At 37.2% G+C, this 19395-nt stretch overlaps 1 protein-coding gene across 1 annotated transcript in view; it reads right to left on the reverse strand.

Annotated features, from left to right (window-relative positions):
• FMN2 (formin 2) overlaps positions 1-19395 on the reverse strand; it is a 224110-nt gene that overhangs the window by 34642 nt on the left and 170073 nt on the right. The window contains exons 12-14 of the mRNA XM_058165778.1: positions 19283-19342; positions 17796-17916; positions 4995-5087 (exon numbers count right to left, since the gene is read on the reverse strand). Of these exons, the coding sequence (XP_058021761.1) occupies positions 4995-5087; positions 17796-17916; positions 19283-19342 (274 nt within the window). The remainder of the gene's footprint in view (positions 1-4994; positions 5088-17795; positions 17917-19282; positions 19343-19395) is intronic.

Consider the following 19395-nt stretch of genomic DNA (forward strand, 5'->3'; position numbering starts at 1 on the left):
TGTATAGAAATAACTAGAGAAAAAGAAGCCAACAATTTTTGACAGTCTGTGCCACATTCAGGCTGCTTACTTACTGGATCTTAACTCTTAATAAAAGGCGACTGATACTGGAAAGGCTTGTGATGAATAACTGTTGAAATATAGGTATCTTGAAAGAAAGTATGCTTAGCATGAAGTATAAAAAAAAAGATAGCAGGAAATTTCTGCATAGGGCCAAAAATAAGTTTGCTCAATGTTCTTGGAGACCAAGAGTTTCATTGTTGTTTCATGAGCTTGTAATTGTAAGAATGGCAATTACTTCTCAATGAAAAGGTCATCTCATTGACTAAACCAAGAACTGGATTCAGAAAGACACTATGGATGGAAAAAATGACGAATCAAATTAATGAGAAAAAGGTTAAAGATTACTTCCTTTCTTAGAACATGTATGGAACAAGTCCACAGAAGCCAAGCTCTCAAATGGAATATAAAGAATTACCCATAGTGATGAAACCAAATCTTACTTTTACTAATGTTTTTAATTAGGTTAAGGAAAATATTGCAGACATCTGTTGAGAAACTTCTACACTGTCTTGAAAAAGCTGAGTCTCTTTGTAACCTTCATGAACTATGGAAAAATTCAATTTACAAAAAATAAAAATTCCATTATTAAAATAAAAAGAAGAAATCAACATTCTCTTCAAATACAAAGATATAGAAAACATCCTGAGATCTTGCAACCTTACAGAGGAGTTCGGACTGCAACTCTCATCATCTCTGATAGATGGACATGCTGGCTAGAATCTATGAGAACTGGAATCTAATGATGTCAGGAGTACTGTCAACCTATTTGATCTTAAGGGAAACATCTCAGCTTCTCAGGGTAACTAAACATCAAACTGGGTATGAATAATCACAGATGGAATGCACCAAGAAACTTTTCATCGCATTGTCTGAGTGTTTCTGTATGTTTACTGATTTTGATTTTCCTTGTTCCTTTGCTACATTTAAAGAATGCTTACATGGTAAAATTTGGCCATATTTCAAACCTCTCACAGTTAATTAAAAAAAATTGGATAATTGGTTAAAGTTTTGCAAGATGAATAATGTGAACTTTCCACATTTAAATGAATACAGCTCTTTAAACAGAAGTGTTAAACTATTGTGCATACATGTAGCAATATATTACAATGTATTTATATGTAATACATACCATACAGTTAATGATCTTGTGATTAACTTAACACTCAGATTGAAAATGGTTATAAAATCATGTGATGATTTAACAACCACTTCATTTAGCAACCAAAATTCTCATGCTAATGTTAGTTGTAAATTGAGGACTACTTGTATGCATATGATTCATTACAGTTCTAGCACCCAGACATTTAATTTTTTTCCTTATTTTAAGTAGGACTTTTTTATTCTTAGCACTTTAATACAACTATATCAAAAAGGAAGAAAACAGAACATTTAACTAGATATAAAATAAATTATAGAATCATAGGACTGGAAAGGACTTTGGAGGCCTTCTAGTTCACCGCCCTGTCTTATGTGAGCTGTCAAAATAGGTAATCAAAAAGGCAGAAAGTGGAAGCTCTTATTAGCACGTAATGGCAATCCAGATATTTGGAAGTCCAGATAAAGTAGCCCTAATTTTTCCCTACAGGGTAATGTGTTGGGAATTAACAGATGTCTGGGGCAAAAATAATTTCCAGGTCTGGTTAGATTCCTTTGGGACAGAAGTTTATAAAGTTTATATAAAAGTTTACAAAACAGATAATTTTTTATGTGACTTAGAACTCTGTCTGCATTAAATATGTGGAGTTTGAGGCTGCATTAGATAGGAAGATTATGGAAACAAAGAAAATAAGTCCAGCTGCCAGGACTAAACTTCCAGATCTGGATGACTGAGAAGCTTCATCAACATATCTAGAAGCAAACTATTTTCAAAGCAGTAGTTGCTGTTGCTAGTTGTAACCCAACTCCTTATGTCCTACAAATCCTTTTATTTCAAGAGTTTTGCAAATCTGCTTCCAACCGAGGCAATACAAAAAGAAGGCTAGATTGAGCAGAAGAATTTGTGTACAACCCCCCCCCCCCAATAAACAGTTTGATTTACTTTTTTTTTTAAAAAGGAAATGTTTAATCCATGAACTGCATATTGGAGAACTATATACTCAATGTTAATTTTAAGAAATTAAATCTCAAAAATTGTTTTGAAAATTTTTCCCGAATACATCCTGTACAAACAAATCTTCAAAGTTGTCCTTTTTTAGTTTTATTTATTTTTTTCCACAATGGAATGCTGGAAAGAAATGTCATCAAGGAGCTCAAAATCTATATGTCTGTCTGTCTGTCAACATGGCAAGTTTCCTCAAAGCGAAAAGAGCAGATCCTAGTTTGGTGTGAGACGCCAGCAAAAGAAATATCAAGTTTGAAAATGAACTGGATCCAGTTAGGGGCTGCAGAGATTTTCCCCCTCCCATTCAGTCCTATGGGAGAGGTGGTTGGATAGCAACTTGGAATGCTGCTGGCTGCTCCCCTCCGAAGCCCTCTTCCCTCCTGGTCATGTGATCCTGGGTGGGCCTGCTATGAATGGGTTGGAAAGAATTTCAGAAGCCTGTGGCTCTGCCTGCTCTCCTTGTTTTGCTTCTTCTCCATTATCTTTATGTGTCCAGTCTTGCGGAAGCAACCCGTTGATTAAATCGACCTCAATAACAAATGACCATAGAAAACCTATTGCAATTAAAGCCTATCAAATTCTCAGCGGGAAAGAGAAATCCTGCCCGGACTTTTTCAAGTTTGAATTTGATCCAGCCAAATAAAAATGAGAGGATTTTATATTCCAAGGTATATAATGTTACTTTAATTATAGAAATTAACCAAAGGTTTTGGCCATATCTCTCTTATGGGGCAATTTTTTTTTTTTTACTAATACTCTGCTGGGAAAGATATTAAATGGAAATGACATCTGCAGGGGAAAATTAGCTGACAAGAAGGTCGTATATAGGATCACTGCTTCCCTTCCCAATCAGCACATCCATGTCCTTTGTGGTACTTTTCTTTCAATAACAGAGTTTTCAACAGAGGTGGAAAAAACTGCCAAGAGGAATGTTTCTAAGGGGACTGAGAAGAGAGGAGGCTAGAGAAAGAATTGAAATCAGATGGAGAGATGATACAATTTCCTTTCATTGGGGCTCCTGTTGTTTCTTTAACTGTGACACATAAGTAAAGGAAAGCATGGAAATCAGTTTTGAGCCTCGGCTGTAGACAGTGAAGGCTACATGGCAGAGAAACTAGGAATTATTCCCCAACTCAGATTATATGAATTTGAGAATAATTTAAGGGCTACAAAAGCTCACAAAGAAGGGAGTCAACCTATTTTCCAAAGCACCAGAAGGCAAGGCAAGACAAGAAACAATGGATTGAAACGAATCAAAGAGAGAAGCAATCTAGAACTAAAGAGAAATTTTCTAAGTGAGAACAACCAACCAATGGAATGGTTTACCTTCAAAAGTTGTGAGTGCTCCATCACTACAGGCTGTTAAACAGGAGACTGGAAGAGCCACTAGTCTGGAATGGTATAGGGCAGTGATGGCTAACCTTTTTGCCATCGCGTGCCAAAAGTGGGGGGAGTGCGGGGGGAGCTGCATGCGCATGTGCCCACACCCATAATTTTATGCATCCTGCCCCCCGAGCCACCCTGGGCACCCCTGGCTTTCGGCACATGATGGCACGATGGGCCTGGTAGGCCTGTTTTTCGCCCTCTTCATGCTCCAGAGCCTTTCTAGGAGGCTGGGGAGGATAAAAACGGCTTTCCCCACCACCTGGGAGGCCCTCTGGAGGTCAGAAATGGCCCGTTTGCTGACTTCCAGTGGGACCGGAAGTTTAATTTTTCACCCTCCAGAGCCTTTCTAGGAGGCTGGGGAGGGCAAAAACGGCATTCTCCACCCCTCCAGAGGCCCTCCAGAGGTAGAAAACAGCCTGTTTCCCTACTGCTGGTGAGCCCCAAAGGCCCAAAAACCAGCTGGCCGGCATGCACATGCACACTAGAGCTGAGCTTGCATGCCCACCAATATGGCTACATGCGCCACCTATGGCACGCGTGCCATAGGTTCGCCATCACGGGTATAGGGTCTCCTGCTTGAGCAGAGGGTTGGATTAGAGGACTTCCAAGGTCCCTTCCAGCTCTGCTATTCTGCTAATCTGTTATTTGTCAGTCTTCTGATTCTTGGCAGAGTCAGCAGGTGTCAGCATAGTCTTTGAAAGACTAGCCACATGATATAGAAAGGCCCCATCTATATTGGCTTCACTTTTTCTTCAAAGTGCATGGAGATCCAGGGTTGGAAGAATACTAATAGTATATTTGTAAGAATTTCATGGTATACCACTATTAAAGACACTAGAAAGACACTTTCTCACTTAGTTCCAAAGTAGAAGTCCTTTTTTTCCTTAAATAATTTGAGTGTGTCTATTTGTGCATGTGTTTATGTGGGCATGATAAAAGATCAAGCACTGAAAAAAAAATGAAATGAAGATGAAAAAATGTATCCTACAAACCCACATTTCTTTTTATATTTCCTGAACGTGACCTGGACATTTTTAGAAAATTCTTTGGATTTTATTTCCAAAACATATGACTGTCCAGAGGCAATCTGCAAATGAAATAACCCAGAAGTTTACAGGCCTTTTGAAAAATATCACCATGTATCTGGATGCAAATCAAAGCACCAGTTTATGAAACTGTCAAGAAACAAATGTTGGAAAATTGCTTCCTACACAGAATACAAACTCAGAAAACTTTCTTAGAGAACAATGGCCACTAATAACATTCAGAAAGGGAGCACAGAACAGGTAAGCTATTTTGAAATAAGAAACCATCTGATTAAGCTAATCTGCACATTTCTATGGCTCCAAAATAAATACACACGTCATTCACCATGTCTAAATATTGTTTCTACAACATTCTTGTGATAAAGCTTGGAAAGGTTAAATTACTAGTCATTATTTACCTTGACTAATGAATTTCTCCATGTTGTCTTTAAAGGGCTGGATGTGTTCTTCTAATGAAAACTGGCAAACCTTGCCTGCTTCTGTCTCACACGCTGAAAATTAAAGTAACATGAGGATTTGAAATAAAATGTTGATTTATAATATTCATTTATAAAGAAAAGTAGACTTTGGTTTATGGTTTCCCTCTGTTGGATCCCAGCAGACATTTAGGATGAGTTGCAAAGACTGATTTCTCACTGAAAACGTATATGTTTTTTGTTGCATTACTGCCACTTAGTCTGTCTAAAGTTTATTAATGACATATGATTGGTCATGGGAATCTATATTAACATAATTTTTAATGCAATACAACTTCAATAGTTATCATTGCAATGCCACATATCTAGAATAAAAATGGATTTCACTAAAAAAAAAAAAATCAGCATGCAGTATCACAGTAGCAATATCCTATCTGAACCATGTAAAAGGCTCAACTGTTTGCTTTTCTGAGGCAAGCCAAAATTTGCATCATTATGGATGCATACACATGCAGAATCCAGTAGCAAATCTGAAAGTCATTTAAATATATTGTCCATAGAACAGCTCTTTAACATGCAAATTAGTACATCTATATGTTGTCATTGCTTTTATTCTCAAAACAAACAAACGAAAAGTATTGCATTCCACTGGCTATTTCCAAATCCCAGCTAACATGTGGTGAATAATTTATCTTTTATGATTATACAGTAGATTTAATATTTATTGTTAGATTTATAGCTTTTTCTTCAGGAACTCAAAGCTACATACATAGTAATCTTACTCCAATTTTTCCTCAGTAGTCCCCACATGGACAAGTTGTGGTAAGTGATAATAATAACTGGTCCAAAGTCACCAGTGTGTTTCATGATCACCAAAGTGACTTCAGCCTGGGTCTTCTCAGTATAGATCCAACACCTTAACACCCTATATTCTTACCACAATAAACCCATAAAATTCTCTTGTGAACTGTCACTGACATTCACCATTTAAGAGAAAAGCAGAATAAAATTATGAAAGACTTTTAAAATATTGAATGGTCTTCAAAGTTGTGGGTAACCTTAACCATTTATTTCAAATCACATCTGAAAAAAAAACACCAACTGCTTATGCTCATGCTAAGAGATTGAATTGATTGATGTATTTATTAGGTTATGGAGCTAAGATAATTTAATGGCTATGTTTAAATTTAAACTTCAAATTAAAATGTTAAACACAAAGCAAAATCTAAAGAAGTGATCTTCACTATTAAGGGTACACGGTTGTGGGTTTTATTTCCCACGTGATCCTAAAACTTGGCAGAATGGCAATTAAAGTTTCAAAGTTATAATAATTGGAACTAGAAAAAAAATGACATTTTGTGGTAAAATCCAATTTTTTAAAAATTAAAAAACAATAAAAGGAATTAAGGTAGTTTTTATCATCTTGGCACCTTCCAGAAATAACTAGACATTCTATAAGAAATACTTCCAATAAAAATTAAAGAAGATTGAGTCAAAATGTACTACAGCTATTTGTTAATTCCTTAACATTGCTTTTCAAGAATTTAAAATCAATGACATGGCTTTGAAAATAAAATAGTTTTTGAATCAGACCTAGAGAAGGTGCATTAAAATTACATTGGGAAATGAATATTCACTTAGAGCAAAACTGCCAAAAGTCTTAATGAAAGTAATAAGACTTGTTTAATAGCTGAACCTGTTTTGTTTTTTAAATTAACAAACATTTGCTGCTTGAAGAGATTAAAAAAAACAATACTGGATCTTCCTTACAAGGATAAGCTTTTAAAACTTATCCACAAGTACAAATCAGATAGCCAAAACTATTTTTAAACTCTGTGGAATCCTTTACTCAGTTACAATAATTTACCAAGGCTCAGATCACACACGCTTTTAAACATGTTTAACAACCCTACCATGTAAATTCTATTGACCTCAATGAGACCATTCATGGTTACCAAGTTTAGTGTTTATAGGCTCTGTGTCTAAACAAATATGATGTTAGGCCAATTACACAGTAAGTGCGGGAGCTGTGGTGCAATATAAGCTTGTTTTGATCGCTTATGTGGTTTCACTGACTTCTGTTGTCTCTTCAGGGAAAACCAGTCTGGTTTCTGACTTTAAGAGCAGAAAGTAGAAAACAAAATGTACATCTTTAGAGTGAAGAATGAACCATTGACAGTTAAAAATGGAATGATTTTATTCTCTTTACAACGCTCAAAGCCTTGGACACAGCAAAATTGATCCTCATCTAGAATACACACACAACAGATTCAAGATCACATGTGTGTTTGTGTATGTGAGAGAGAGGGAGGGAGCAAGCACTGACATATTTTGGCTACTAAGATATAGAAGGAAATATTGATGCTATTATCAACAACAATTAATTAGATCAGTATTTTGTATTATATCAATCCCAATCATCTTTTTTGCCCAACTGATACTTGATTTCCTTATTGATAAGGTAAAGATAAAAGTTCCCCTCGCACATATCATTCCCGACTCTAGGGTGCGGTGCTCATCTCCATTTTAAAGCCGAAGAGACAGTGCTGTCTGAAGACATCTCCATGGTCATGTGGCTGGCATGACTAAACACCAAAGGCGCATGGAACACTGTTACTTTCCCACCAAAGGTGGTCCCTATTTTTCTATTTGCATTTTTATGTGCTTTCGAAGTGCTAGGTTGGCAGAAGCTGGGACAAGTAACGGGAGTTATGTGGCACTAGGGATTTGAATCGCTGAACTGCTGACCTTTCAATCAAGAAGCTCAGCGTCTTAGTCACTGAACCACCACGGCCCTTTCTCATTGATTATCCTTATTGATAGGGCCCAGTTTATGCGAGTTGGAAGAAACATTTCCATTTCTATCTCCTTGAATATGGGTTCCCCACGGGACTGTGTCTTGAGTCTATAACTGTTCAAGTCTGCTACAAATCATATTATGAAATATGTGGATGATACAACAGTGATTGGACTTATCCAGTGAAGATTCTTATAAGGAAGATGTGAAGGTTTTGGTGGACTGGTGCAATAAAAATAACCTGATTTTGAATGTTAACAAAACAGGAGAATATTGCTGATTTTAGAAGGAATCGGTATAGCCATACTCCACTTTGTATCAAGGATGCAGCTGTGGAGGTGGTAATAGTATTAAGACTCTGGGGGTGTAGATAATGAAGAATCTGACTTGGTCTCTTCATATATTATCTTTAGTGAAACAGGCAAACATCCTGTGTTGGATGAGGAGAGTAGATATTTCTCCTTCTGTCCTGGCCACTTTTTACAGAGGCACAATTGAGAGGATTTTAACAAAGTGCATCAGTGATTGGTTTAGTGATAGCAGTGCCTTAGATAGAAGGTCCATACAGAGAGTGGTAAGGACAGCAGAGAAGTTTACAGGAAGCTTGCCTCCTGTTATTGAGGATACTGCTTATAAGCACTATGTGCTATTGTTAGAGACCCCACATACCTCACATGATTTGTTTCTTTTGCTCCCTCTGGGAGAGGTTTCAAAGTATCTATAGCAGGACTACTGGATTCTGTAACAGTTTTGTTCCTTTTGCCATCCATCTTGTAAACTTGCAGGATTCTTTTTCCCCCGCTATATACCTCTGAACTAGACTCTGTGTCATATATGTGTGTGTATTTGTGTATATGCATAATAGTTATCTTTTGAGAGCTGAATGCAACAAAATTTCATTTTAATGTATGCTGATTAGGGTACATTTAAATTGAAAATAACATTTTTATTCTATTCTATTCTATTTTAGCCTAAAATTGGAGGAAAAGATACTATAATACTAAATCTCAGTTACTACACCTCTGGAAAATGTATTAAAAATGCATGCAAATTTTACAAATTCAATACATGAATTGTCCCTATCATTTAAACACGGAGAGATGTGTGCACCATGAATGCATCTTATTTCCTGCTCTAAACATTCTTCCAAACCATTTTTATTACTGTATAATGGACATATACATTTAAAAATATTCTCTACGAGATTCTCATCTGATCTGACTACCCCACAGCCATAGAGAAGTGGTAAAAGTTGGGAACTATAAAGATATTTTGGAATGTAGCATCAGAAGGGGAAATCACATTTAATTCTGGGTATACACCTTCTCTTTTAATTACTTGTTCTGGGAAAGGATTGTTCTGACTTAGGCCAATGGCTGTTAAGGCTTTATAACTCTCTCTCAGAAGAACCTTGTTTGGAGCTTTAAGGATTGTAAGACCATGACTCAAAGACTGAATGAAATCTTGCCTTTCATTTACATATGGTTTCAGTTTAGAAGTCTGGATACAGCAGTGTTTCAGTCAATTAACCCTTTCAGCCATATTTGCAAAGACTATTGCTGTCTGAGGATGGGACAAGGATGCTGAGCTGGCCACAAAGATGAGATGGGTCAGCAGCAATCATGCAAACCACTGAGGACTTGAATAGCCTCATTACCTTAAATTGAATCATATCCAAATATGCAGCTCTTGTTTGCTGCTGTTCCTTATTCTACAGGAGAATAGTCTTGGAGTGTTTTTATATATCACTCTGCAACTTAGGTCTATCTAAGTCGGGGTGTCCAAACTTGGCCCCTTGAAGAGTGGTGGACTTCAACTCCCAGAATTCCCCAGCCAGCATGAGCTATAAATATGAGCAAGTTGCTGGCTGGGAAATTCTGGGAGTTGAAGTCTACCAGTCTTCAAGGGGCCAAGTTTGGACATCCCTGATCTAAGTAGTTTAGGATTATTACCATGGCATGGAGGTTCCTAAGAGTGATTCTCCACTGCCTTCTATTGGGGTTACTGACCTTGGTTAGCCAGAAAGTTTGTTTTGTATTCCTATGGATCACCTGACATGCCACTTCTCAGTTGTATAATTGTATAATTTTCCCATTAAAACTATGTTTCTCAGCTTTGGCAAATTTAAGATGTGCGGATTTTAACTTCCATACATCTTAAAGTTGTTGAGGTACAGAAACAGTGCCTTAAAATCTACACATGTACATTCATTAATCACACTCATACAAAATGGAATGGAACACCCATTCAGAGCAAAATATAAATTAGATATATTTATAGCGTAACTGTAGAAAGCATACCAAGAAAAATGAAAGCCTTAGATGTCAGAAAATAAAAAATAAAGTTTCAAACAAAATTATGGAATTTTCTATAGGGAATTGTTATGTGTTAATCTACATATAGCCTACATATTTCAATGGTAAACTGTTTCCTAATGTTGACTGTGAATCATATAGTACATTTATTTGTTTGTTTGTTTGTTTGTTTGTTTGTCAACAAATACAAGAAAACAAGTAAAAGAGTAGACGCAGACATGGACACATGAAAATTTTTTGGCACACAAAAAAAAGGATATAAATTGGCAAAACATAGGCATAAACACATAGAATGATTACATATAATTGGGAACAATAGGACAGGGACGGTAGGCACCCTGGTACGCTTATGCATGCTCCCTTAGGGACCTCTTAAGAAACATGAAAGGTCCTAAACTGTAGGCAGTTTAGGGTAAAAGATATGGGGATTAGAGAGACTAACAACAGGATCAGGTAGAGTGTTCCAGACATTTACAAAAGTCTATTGCAAATGTCATATTTCCTACAATTAAGATTAGAGCAAATTACATTGAGTTTAAATCTATTGATGGCCCTTGTATTATTATGGTTGAAATTAAAATATTCATTTACAGGTAGAACATTTTGGTAAATAGTTTTATGAACTAAGCATAGGTTGAAATGTAGACGACGTCGTTTGAGGCTTTCTAGACCTAAGATTTCAAGCCTGGTGGTATAGGGAATTTTATTTCGAGCAGAAGATTTGAGAACTCTCCTAGTAAAATATCTCCGGACCCTCTCTAATGTATTGATGTCTGAAATACAGTGAGGGTTCCAGGCAGGTGAACAGTAAACAAATATAGGTCTGGCATATGCCCTAGTTTGGAATACAGTGTTACCAGAGAGAAAACTTCGTAAAATAAGATTTACAACTCTTAAAGCCTTTTTAGCAATGATGTTACAGTGAGCTCTGGGATATTATAAGATTACAAGTTTTGTTCAAAAAAATCATTTTGTACCTGAGCTGTTTACAGTAGATTTAGTAGATGTTTAACACCAAGGGTGACATGCTGCAGAAGCCTAATCTGAAGTTTCCACCACTGTCTGCTATGATTTAAATAGTGCAATGAACACTTTTCCACAATATACATTAAGTTCTAACTAGTAAGTTCTTCCTTATTGATACTGATGTTTTTATTGATGGCGGGGGGAGGGAGGCTATCCCTTTCCACTAAGTGTTGACTTCTAACAACTGTCAGGACTAGTCCTGTAGTTTTCTTGGCAAGATTTAAGAAGTGATAAGCCATTGCCTGTTTCCTAGAGCTGAGAGAGTGATAGTCCTGAGGTCACTGAGCTGGCTTTGTGCCTAAGGCAGGACTAGAACTCATGGCTTCCCCATTAGCTCAGTACCTTAATTCCTACACCCAACTGCCTTTTATTTATTTGGTTTTTTTTAAAAAAGAAAACTTTTTGCTTTTTAGGTTAATTAATAGAAGTACATAGTGTCTTGATGTAGATACCAAGAGTTCCTCGGTGTACATTTTCTTCTTTAAAAGCCTTTCCTGTTCCCTTCATATATATATAAAATTAGAGGTCATTCCTGTAGGTGTCCCAAGGTTTTACCCTTTGGAATGGCTTCTCTGTATGTATGTTTTATTAAAGACCCTAAGAACCAATATATAAGCCACTCAGAGTCACTTTGAACTGCAAGATGGGTGGCATATAAATTTGATAATTCTGTAATAATAGTAATAATAATAGTAGTAGTAATAAATAATAATAATAATAATAATAATAATAATAATAATAATAATAATAATAATAATAATAATAATAATATCTCATTGCCATCAATCTTATTTCCAAGATATTTTTTAAATATCTAATAAAAATAGTATGATCAAGCAAACAGAGACTTTCTAGAGTACCCAACATTAAATTTCCCAAACTAGGATTATGCTGCAGCAATTTTTGAAAGAAGATTGTCTAGCACTGTTTCTAGTTGGGAATAAGTCTATCTCAACTTAAAAGAGGTTTATTTCTGGGTAGTTGTGCATATTTGAAAAAAAAAATTCTTAACTAGAACTGAAGCAGTGGTGGGTTTCAATTTTTTTTACTACTGGTTCTGTGGGTGTGGCTTGGTAGGTGTGGCATGGCTTGGTGGGCGTGGCTTGTGGGCATGGCAGGGGAAGGATACTGTAAAATCTCCATTCCCACCCCACTCTGGGGAAAGGATACTGCAAAATCCCCATTTCCTCCCAATCGGCTCGGACTTGGGAGGCAGAGAATAGATGGAGGTGGGGCCAGTCAGAATTCTTACTACCGATTCTCCGAACTACTCAAAATTTCCACTACCGGTTCTCCAGAACTGGTCAGAACCTGCTGAAACCCACCTCTGAACTGAAGTCTCTTGAAAATGTATGTGTTAAAGTCCTACTTTCAGCTAGTTCTAAAATGTATGTATGTGATTGGTGGTGGGAGGGATGAAGTTTTTCAGAAGTCTATATCAATATTACATGTAAAATGCCTCTGTATTGTATCAGTGGATCTAGTAATTCGATATGCTTTAAGACAGCAAGGTGATTTAAGTCTTATAGAAATACTAATGTTTTGAGTGCAGAATGAATGAATTACCGAAAGTCATAGCTTAACACAACTAGATCAAGAAACTCTGGTGACAGTCAGGAGAGATCAAAAGCAGATCAGATTGCTTAACAAACTCTGTGTCAAGGAACAGAGAAAGGCACAACTGAGGATCCTGGAGAGCTGTGAAATTGAAGGGCAATTAATGGAGCCAAACTGGTAGATATATTAATAAAATCCCGAGCTGTCTCAGACCCTTTGTTTATTAGAATGTCTGTCTGGTACATAACAGATTAATGTCCAGCCACATAAAGCTTTAAAACAATTGAGAAAAAAAACGAGAGGCAGCTGAAGAAGAAATATTATAGAAATTGTTACTTCAACTACAAAAAAATAAAAAATCACTTGTATTCTAAAATACAAAAAAGCAGCCCACATCTTGAAAAAAAACTAAAATTAATGCTTTTTTTAATCTAATATTCCTTATGTCTTTTTCCTTCTGAATTAACAAAGTTCAACGCATACATCTTATAAAACAAGCAAAACAAATAAGGTGTGGAATCTGTGCAGTTACTACTTTAAAAACAATGAAAAAAATGATTCTTCCTTTCAATGAAATTCAGTTTAATTCTCCTTTTTAGCCCTATGCATATGAAAGGTATCGTCCTGATTTTTTACTGTAAAATAAATATTGTAATTACAAAAATAGCACTGGTTTGTTTGAGAGCCAGTTTGGTGTCAAGCTAGAAACCAGGAGACTGTGAGTTCAAGTCCCACTTTAGGCACAAAGCCAGCTGAGTGAACTTGGACCAGAGGTGGGTTTCAGCAGGTTCTGATCAGTTCTGGAGAACCGGTAGTGGAAATTTTGAGTAGTTCAGAGAATCAGTAGTAAACATTCTGACTGGCCTCGCCCCCATCTATTCTCTGCCTCCAGAGTCCCAGATGACTGGGAAGAAATGGGGATTTTGCAGTAACCTTCCCCTGCCATGCCCACCAAGCCACACCCACAGAACCGGTAGTAAAATTTTTTGAAACCCACCATTGCCTTGGACCTGTTTCTTTCTCTCAGTTCCAGAAAGGAGGCAATGACAATTATTTCTGAAAAACTTTCCCAATACAACTGCAGGGACTAGTCTAGGCAGTGTCTGAGAATTGGACACACTTGAACCGAAAACTACCCACAGAGTAAATATGAGCATCAGATATGGCTCGTTGTACCAATTAAGTGTTTCCTCTTTTGTTGACACAAGTTATTGATACTTTTAGATACTGGAAGAAGCTCCTCATGAAAGGAATTGTGTTTTCTACATGCATGTATTTAATTTGGGAGGGCAGAAATAAATGCTTTATGTTTAGCAGGCATTTACATCTTGGGTCCCTAGTAGTAATGTTGTTGTTTTTTTTTTTTGATGCTCTGCCTGCTTTTTGGTATAGCCTTCGGGGGGATCCAGCTGGCCCCAACCTTATGGGCCTTTTACAAGGTGCATAGGATTTGGGTTGGGAGGGAAGGCAAGTCCTATTGTTTTATTTTAGTGACTTGAAAGAGAATGGTGGTTCTTATTGATCCCATGAGCACATTATAGTCGGGTTGCATATGGATTTTATGAAATATGTCACTGTTTTTGATTTTAATCTCTGTACACCAGAGGTGGGTTTCAGCAGGTTCTGACCAGTTCTGGAGAATCAGTAGCGGAAATTTTGAGTAGTTCGGAGAACTGGTAGTAAAAATTCTGACTGGCCCCGCCCCCATCTATTCTCTGCTTCCCAAGTTCCAGCTGATTGGGAGGAAATGAGGATTTTGAAGTGTCCTTCCCCTGGATTGGGAGGGAATGGAGATTTTACAGTATCCTGTCCCTTCTATGCCCACCAAGCCACACTCACCAAGCCACACCACTCCCACCAAGCCACTCCCACAGAACCGGTAGTAAAAAAATTTGAAACCCACCACTGCTGTATACCACCCAGAATCACCTTTGCAAGATGGGCAGCTCTACCATTCATTGTTTGTAAACTAAGTTAAGCTAAGCTAAGCTAAATTAAACTAAACACAACACCCTGGAAATCATTCAGTACACATCCTTCATTTATTAGTGCCATTATCCCTTTTAATTACTTTTTTATTAGTGACTCAATAATCATAGACATTATGCTCACAACCCTAACTCTGACTGTTAGAGAACTGTTGGGTGTATAAGATCAGTTCCATCTCCTTCAACTCTAGTCTGAGCCAGAAGCTGCCTTGTGACTTATGACGTTGTCTTACTCTTCTGTTTGGTCTGGCTTCTGTCTTGTCTCCAGCTGCAGCTCAAACATTTCAGCGAAATGCAAAGTGCTATTCTTTCATTGTGCATACAGCACAATGTGATCTTACTTATATTTTGGCTATGCTGATCACATTCTCCCATGTCCCATGGAATAATACATTAGAGGAGGGAGGGCCAGCTTAGCGGTAGAGATAGTACTACACTTCAAGACTTCCAATACACTAACTGTAGGGTTGGTCCTGTAATGATAAACCGTACTAATAACCTTTTATTATTACACAGGTATTTAATATCAGCACAGGAAGTGCTGATATACTATTGTTGCATGTGTTCCACATTCTAGAGTGAGATGTGCTGCAACATTGAGAAAGAGGCCTCCCTTTCTACTAGGGCTCTTTAGAAATCGACATTTAAGGCAGGATAGGTAGCCTATTTCTGGCTGAGAGAAGGCTAGAAGATTCAAAAGAAAGGGAGATGAGTTGTCAGGAGAGTTCATTGATTGTTTTTTTAAAGTTATTTTATGAATTCATCCATTTAAATCTGTTTGATTATATGATCAAGTTCCCAGGATTTTGCAAATGTCTACATAATGTATACTCTAAAGCAGGGATCTCCAACCTTGTCAACTGTAAAACGTGTGGACTTCAACTCCCAGAATTCCTCAGCCAGCTTTGCTTAAAGTTGACAAGGTTGGAGACCCCTGCTCTAAAGTATAATGATTAAGAGTATGCCTCTCATACAGCATTACTAAAAAAACTGCTCTCCAAACTGAACATCAAATGAAGCCCTACGAATTGCTTCCCAAATGGCTACTGAAAAAAGACTGCCTTGACAACTGTGAAAGCTAAAAGAAGAGCATCTCTGCTAGAAATGGATTTCAAAGCGTTGGGGCTACGACTAAGAAGGACAATTTTAGGGTTTTCATTCCATCCACTTCTTAATTCAGGATAGCAGGTTTTAACTACAGGAGATTTTTCCTTAACTTCAATCCTATACAGCAGTATTTCTCAACCCTTGAAGATATCTGGACTTCAACTCCCAGAATTCTCCAGCCAGCTTGAAAAGAATCTTTTTTATAGCAACTTTATGCCGTGTTTCAGTTTTCATACATTTGTTCATTTTCATTCCCAAAACCTACTTTCTGATCAGTCACTGCTACCACAGTATTATTTTAATCCAATTCCCAAAGCAAAAAACTACTTTTAGCCGCTATATTTACCATGTTTTTAATATCTACTTAATATTAATCAATATCACACACACTCCCAAAAATGTTGATATTTTGCTCCACTATGCATTTGCTTTTGCACTATTATGGTACTTCTTCTATTTTTAAAGCCTGTTTATCCAGTATGAACAGTTCCTTTTGGAGTTCTTTGTGAATCACCAGTCTTAGTTTCAATCCTTGGGGACCCAGAAAATGAGGGCCTGCCTATATAATGGAAATCAAAGTTTAGGGAAAGTGGCTAGAGCCAAAGATATTAATTTTGACAGCTGGAAAAAGTTAGTATATTTTATATCAGCTTTCTTGGCAGGAGACATCCCCCCCCACTCATTCTTTCTCTGTCTCTCTCATTCATTCTCTCTCTTTCTCTCTTACATAGTATTACATATCTATAATCCTTACAATAGGCCCTTAAGACATGCCAATATTACTATTCCCATATTAGCGTTAGCATACTGGAGAAAAGGGTGCGGCTTAGAAACAGAACTAGAGGAGGACACAAAACTCTTCATGTTTGTGGGCAGAGCAACTGGGTGGATGGTTTCTACTTCAATTTCTCCAAGGTGACCTCCCCTCCCCTCCCATGATAACTGCGTTGAAAAAGTGGGATGAATTCCTCCAAAAATGTCTCCTGGAATTTAACTGATGCATTGTAAATCAAAGAGAATGCACACCACTGAAGAGATATTTCTAAAATAAAAAGAGAACATTTCCACATACCCTTTGGCTACATTTTAACACAAAAAGCCCAAGGCTATCATGTTCCCTTCTTAAAAGGAAGTTTAAAGTTTCTTGACCCAAACAGGCCCGGCTGCCTAGCTTCCTGATTTGGATACTGCATTTGCCACACAATTAAGATAAAAGAAAAAACATTGTAGGAATTTTTTTTCCGGCCTTGTGCTAGACAGAACAATAGCAAATTGCCTTAGAGAAACTAACGCTTGTGGCAAAAATGAGATTTGAACTGAGCACTTTCAAATCTTCCTATTCTTTGCCCAATCTCTTAGGATTTCGAGATAGGTTTTAGAAACATGCAACAACCTTGGTGGATCAGGATTGTGGAGGTTTTCTTCTGCAAGTTAGCAACAGAATTGTATAAGTGTCTCTGTATGGCTAAAAATCCTTCCTAGTTTTATGAAACTAATTTCCGGGTAATTCTGCACAGGGTGTAGCCTAAGAAGTCTCTGAAATTTCTTTTAGAAATATACTGATAAGTTAAGAAGAATCTTCAGCAATTCCTAGATGAAATTTGATTTCTCAAATGTTGAACCCTGAGAAAAAATTATATATTTAAATATATATATATATATTATATACAATATTTATATATGTATTATATATATATTATATACAATATTTATATATGTATTATATATTTAAAATAAAATTAGTACGTTTCAGATTTACAATTGAATTTTCCCATTTCTTTTCTTAAGACAAATCCATCTAAATCTTTAAATATAATTCAAAACGCAGCCTAAGGTCTGACATACTTCTGGTATCTGAGAATTCGACTGTCATAGTGGCTTTCTCGTTGCCATTTCTTGTACGCTTGATGGCACAGATTAGAGGCATTTACCAGCATGTTCCAATGTATCTACCAGCATGTTCCCATGTCTGCCTAGAAGTCAAAGCTTTTACCTCTCAAGTCTTTTCTCAGTTTGCGAAGATCCTTACTGAACTCTTCAAATTTTAGCTGAGAAGCTTGAAAAAGATCCTGCGGTTCTGGAAGAGGGAATATGCATTGTTCTTTTCCGGCATCCTGGCAAAACAAATAAGCAGGTTGAATAGATAATCTAACATTGAGACAAGAACTACACATTTTTCTCGCTTTCATTAAATACGTTACCAAAGTGATTCAAGAGCAAGTATCGCTTAAGGAAGGGGTGGGGAATCCTGGTGCTTTCGCCAAATTATTTTTTGCTCTGCGAAATTTCTATATTAGTGATACCGGTAGTATAACCTGTAAAGGGAATGCTCTTGATTGGGTGGTATTTAAATGTCAGAAATAGCAATTCAGCAATTCAAACCAGCAAACTTAAGAGCTGTTTTGGTATAGCACAGTGATGGCTAACCTTTTTACCGTTGCGTGCCAGAAGCGGAGGGAGTGGGTGGGTTTGCACATGTGTGTGCCACAACCATAATTCAATGCACCCCGTGCATGCATGTGCAAACCCCCACGTTCCCCACGTTTTTGGCATGCAATGGCATGGTGGGACCGGAAGGGCTGTTTTTCGCTTTCCCCAGGCTCCAGTATCTTTCTAGGAGCCCGAGGAGGGCAAAAACGGCCTTCCCCCCACCCCCTGGAGGCTGGAAATGGGCTGTTTCCCAACTTCTGGTGGGCCCGGAAGGCCGAAAATCAGCTGAGCTAGGGCAACTCTTGCGTGCCCACAGATATGGCTCCGTGTGCCACCTGTGGCACACATGCCATAGGTTCGCCATCACGGTTATAGCAGTTAAAGCATCAGGCTAGAAACCAGGAGACTGTGAATTTTACTCCTGCCTTAGGCTGGGTGACTTTGGGCCAGTCACTCTCTCTCAACCCAACTCACCTTCCAAGGTTGTTATGGGGAAAATAGGAGGAGGAAGGAGTATTACGTATGTTTGCCACTCTTCGTTATTGATAAAAATAAAGACAGGATACGTACATACATACATACATACAAACATACATACATACACCACACAAAATCTGGTCAGTTTTGCTTTACTTTGACAGATTTTAGCCAGTGATACTACTGAGTAGTGTGCTTTCATTTTTGAAAGTATACAAGCAAACAACATCTTTCATTTTTGAAAGTATACAAGCAAACAACAATCAAATTTATCAACTGCCTAAAAAGATGGCATTCAATATTGTGAAAGGAAATCCCTGAATATGCAACACTTTTTAAACTTGCCTTCATACTGCACACTTCCTATGCCCTCAAATACCTTCCTTAGAGGTTGAGAAATGAAGCCTGAGTTTGAAAAAGCAGATTGTGAGCATCTATGAAAGCATTTGTCACCTTATTCTTAGTTCCCTCAAGAAACCACCCTACTAGATCTCACCAAAAGTTTTTATATTAAATGATAGAATCAAAAACTATCCTAAAAGAAAAAAGGTTAAATTGGAAGTTCATACTTACCTCATCAAAATTGCGCAAATAATATGAGACAATATACGACAGAAGACTCCTGCTGTTATCCTGTATAAGGTCAAAATTAAATAGTATTTATATATGAAATATATTGACATTTA

Source organism: Ahaetulla prasina, chromosome 1 (genome assembly GCF_028640845.1).
Source record: "Ahaetulla prasina isolate Xishuangbanna chromosome 1, ASM2864084v1, whole genome shotgun sequence".
NCBI classification, from domain to species: Eukaryota; Metazoa; Chordata; class Lepidosauria; order Squamata; family Colubridae; genus Ahaetulla; species Ahaetulla prasina.